The 3,635-nt window shown below is 48.4% G+C and overlaps 1 protein-coding gene across 1 annotated transcript; it reads right to left on the minus strand.

Moving 5' to 3' along the window:
* Window positions 1-249: 249 nt before the first annotated feature.
* On the minus strand, window positions 250-2,808 carry Pcdhb1 (protocadherin beta 1). Its single transcript, XM_013020341.1, has one exon. The coding sequence runs from the start codon at window positions 2,721-2,723 to the stop codon at window positions 270-272; it is 2,454 nt and encodes an 817-aa protein (XP_012875795.1). The 5' UTR covers window positions 2,724-2,808; the 3' UTR covers window positions 250-269.
* Between the last annotated feature and the right edge of the window lie 827 nt (window positions 2,809-3,635).

Here is a 3,635-nt window from a genome sequence, read left to right on the forward strand (position 1 = left end):
CAAGTTCCTTCCATATACACGTTTCCATACAATGGCATTTCTTTAAACAGTTTTCTAAATGAAAAAGTGACGTTAGATAAATGGCTCAGGGATGAGGATAACTGTTTCGTACTAAGGCAAATTTTACTGGGTTTCTCATTTTCAGTAAACTAGGTACTGCTTTGTCTCTACCAAAGCTGCAGTACCACTGCTACCATTTTTGTTTCAGTAAGAATGGGATATTTTTGCATACTAGATATAACATTCTCTTTCCCTGAGGGCTGTTAGAGCTACATATAATCATCAGATACCTGAGCATGGCCTTCTGACCCCCGGGACCTTTTTCTATTAGAAGGTAAACTAGAACCATTCTCTGTTTTTTCCTGTCCAGTGGCATGAGGGAAAGGGAAATTGGGCATAAAGCGCTTAAGAAACCGGAGCTCACTAGTGCCAGTACCACTGGCTGAGCACATTTCATATGAACAAGGCTGGGATAAGGATCCATTGCCTCCCCCTTGCACCAGATTGTTAGGGAAATTACAGTCGTCATAGAAATGCTCTTGAATTGTGAACTTGTCTCTATGTTTAATCTTCTGGCAAATGTGTAGGATGAAGATCACTGTGACAGAGACAAGAAAGAGAAAGGAAAGCACAGCCAGAGAGATGACCAAATATTTGGTGGTTGGATTTACCTTTCTAGAATGCTTAGATGTATCCCGGAACTGCAGGTAGGGTTCTGAAAAGCCATCCACTAGCAGGATGTTAAGTGAGGCAGTAGTGGAGAGAGCTGGTTGTCCATGATCTTGAACGAGAATGATTAGCTTCTGCATCATTGGGTCTCTCTCAGATATCTGCCTCAAGGTACGGATTTCCCCATTTTGTGGTTGAACAGAAAATAATCCAGGGTCAGTAGCTTTAAGTAGATGGTATGAAAGCCAAGAATTCTGACCTGAGTCACCATCAACAGCCACCACTTTGGTCACCAGGTAGCCGGCCTCTGCCGACCTGGGCACTAGGTCATGACAGGGGAAAGTGCCATTTTGAAGTGGGTACAAGATCATTGGACGATTGTCATTGTCATCCAGGACAACCACTCTGACAGTGACTTGGCTACTCAGAGACAGGAAGCCCCCATCCGTTGCCTTTACCACAAACTGGAAATCTTGGATAGCTTCATAATCCATGGTTCTCAGTGCATAGAGTTTCCCATTGTCTGAATTTATGGAAATGTAAGCAAAGACAGAGAGATCTCCACTTTTTGGAGGCAACAAAGAATATGTTACCTGGGCATTCTCACCCAAATCTAGATCTTCAGCATGGACTTTGCCAATAAAAACTGCAGGACTGTTGTTTTCCCGAACAGTCAGGATGTAGGAATCTTCCTGAAACACGGGAGGATTGTCATTAATGTCCGAGATGAGCACCTCTATCACCGTCTCTGTGGACAGGTTGGGTGGTCCGGTATCCACAGCAACAAGGGTGATATTATACCCCGAGACGTCTTCCCGATCCAAGCTTCTGCCAGTGACCAGCGAGTACGAATTCCGGAATGTGGGTTTGACTCTAAAGGGAAGATCTTCCTTGAGGAAGCAGGTGATTTTGCCTCCCACTCGGATGTCCCGGTCTCGGATAGTGAAGAGGGCCACCACCGTCTGCAGTGGGGAGTCCTCAGGGAGAGGGCTGGACACAGAGGAGATGGTGACTTCAGGAGGATTGTCGTTTACATCCAGCACTTCCACCAGGACTTTGCTGTGCGCCGAGAGGCCTCCTCCATCTGTAGCTTGAATATCAATGTCGTATGTTTCCATCGTTTCAAAATCTAGGGGCCCTCGGAGCCTAACTTCTCCGGTTTGAGAGTCGATCTGGAATGTCTGCAGAATTGCTTCTGGGTTTTGAGCTAAAGAGTACGTTATCTGCTTGTTGGTGCCTTCGTCTTGGTCCGAAGCAGTCACCGCCGCCACGAAGGAACCGTTGGCGCTGTCCTCCCGTACCTGAGCCCGGTACACCAGGCGCGAGAACTGAGGCACGTGGTCGTTGACGTCCAGAACCACCACTCGGATGTGGGCGGAGCCAGACTTGGGCGGGGACCCGCCGTCCACCGCCGTGATTGTCAAATTGACCTCAGGCTCCTCCTCTCGATCCAGGGGTTTATCCAGCACCAGCTCCGCGTACTTGGGCCCGTGGCTGCGGAAGCGGGTGTGCAGGTGGAAATATGCATTGACACTGAGGGTGTAGTTTTGGAGACCGTTGAGGCCCACGTCCAGATCCTGAGCACTCTGCAGAGGAAACCGGGAACCCAGTGGGGTGCTCTCTGGGATCTTTAAAACCGGTTCCTTGTTTAGAAAAACCGGGGCATTGTCATTAATATCAAACACCCTGACTTCTGCACGGAAGGACTGCAACGGCTCCACCAGCACAATTTCGAAGTGCAGAACGCACGGGTCAGCTTTGCCACAAAGCGATTCCCTATCCAGTTTCTCCTTCACGAACAAATCTCCGGTCTTGCGGTGGAGCCGGAAATGCAACCTGTTGCCCTCAGAAACCAGCCTCGCCCCGCGCTCGGCCAGTTTACCAACCTCCAACCCCAGATCCTTGGCTACATTGGCCACAAACGAGCCGCTCTCCATCTCCTCCGCCACCGAATAGCGGATGGTGGCGGCTCCCCCCACCGACACGCACACGAGAAGGAGCAGAGTCCTCACCTGCCTGCTTTGCAAAGGCTTCCTGCACTCACCCGTCGCCATCCTTTCTCAAGGCGCACGCCTGGCAAATCCACCAGCTGTGACGGATAAAGTTTCGCTTTTGTGGGAAAGGCCCAGGCAACAGGTGCTCCCCCTCCTTTCACTGGCCTCTAACCGCAGCTGAAGGCTTAGTCCAGCCAGGTAAGCTGTTTTGCACTTGAAAGAAAAATTCGCATTGAGTAACACAAGTCCCTAGTCTGTTGGATGTATTTATAGGTATGTTGTCATTCCTGAGAGTTGGGCTGAGGTTGGAAGTTTGTTGCCAGAGGAACCGCAGACGCACCTGCTAATTCCCTTCCAGGAGAGAAAGAAAAAAAAAAATAAAGTCCTTGGGAATTGAGAAGCCAAGGATACTCGCTCAAGTTGAAGTCATTGTTCCTGCCAGTCCTCTGGGGCCCCCGGCAGTGACACCTTTAAAGCTGTACCTGCACACTCCACAGTTCAACAGAAATGGCGAAAGGATCTTTTTTTTCTCCTGGAGGCCAAAATATATGAGCATTAGGAAAGCAGGGGAGAGGGCTGGGGAGTGTTAAAGAAGAGGAAAAGCAAAATGAAACAGAGCAGGCAGGCATCCTTCAATTCACACAAAACCATTTTTCCCCCAGAACCCTCAAAAGCTCAGGAAGCAGTTGCTGCTTATCGCTAACGCTTATTATAGCAGTAGTATTTATTGGGCATGTTTTATAGGAACTAGGACTATGTTGGGTGGTTTACATGCGTTCTTAAAATGTGATGTGACTGTCACAGGAGAGACCAGGTCACATCCAATATCCTCCTCCTCCTACTGAAAGTGAGAAGTAAATTGCAACTTAATATGGTCTGACTGCAAAGTGTATGCTCCCAATAAATACATCATTCTGTTTCCCAGATAATGTATTAGATAAATCAATTAAAGTTAAATGCTTGGTTTTGGAC

The sequence above is a fragment of the Dipodomys ordii genome, unplaced genomic scaffold (assembly GCF_000151885.1).
Source record: "Dipodomys ordii isolate 6190 unplaced genomic scaffold, Dord_2.0 Scaffold50, whole genome shotgun sequence".
Classification (NCBI taxonomy): domain Eukaryota; kingdom Metazoa; phylum Chordata; class Mammalia; order Rodentia; family Heteromyidae; genus Dipodomys; species Dipodomys ordii.

Excerpts from the sequence above, each read along its gene's own strand:
- Pcdhb1 (XM_013020341.1), bottom strand. The coding sequence starts at position 2,723 with ATGGCGACGGGTGAGTGCAGGAAGCCTTTGCAAAGCAGGCAGGTGAGG.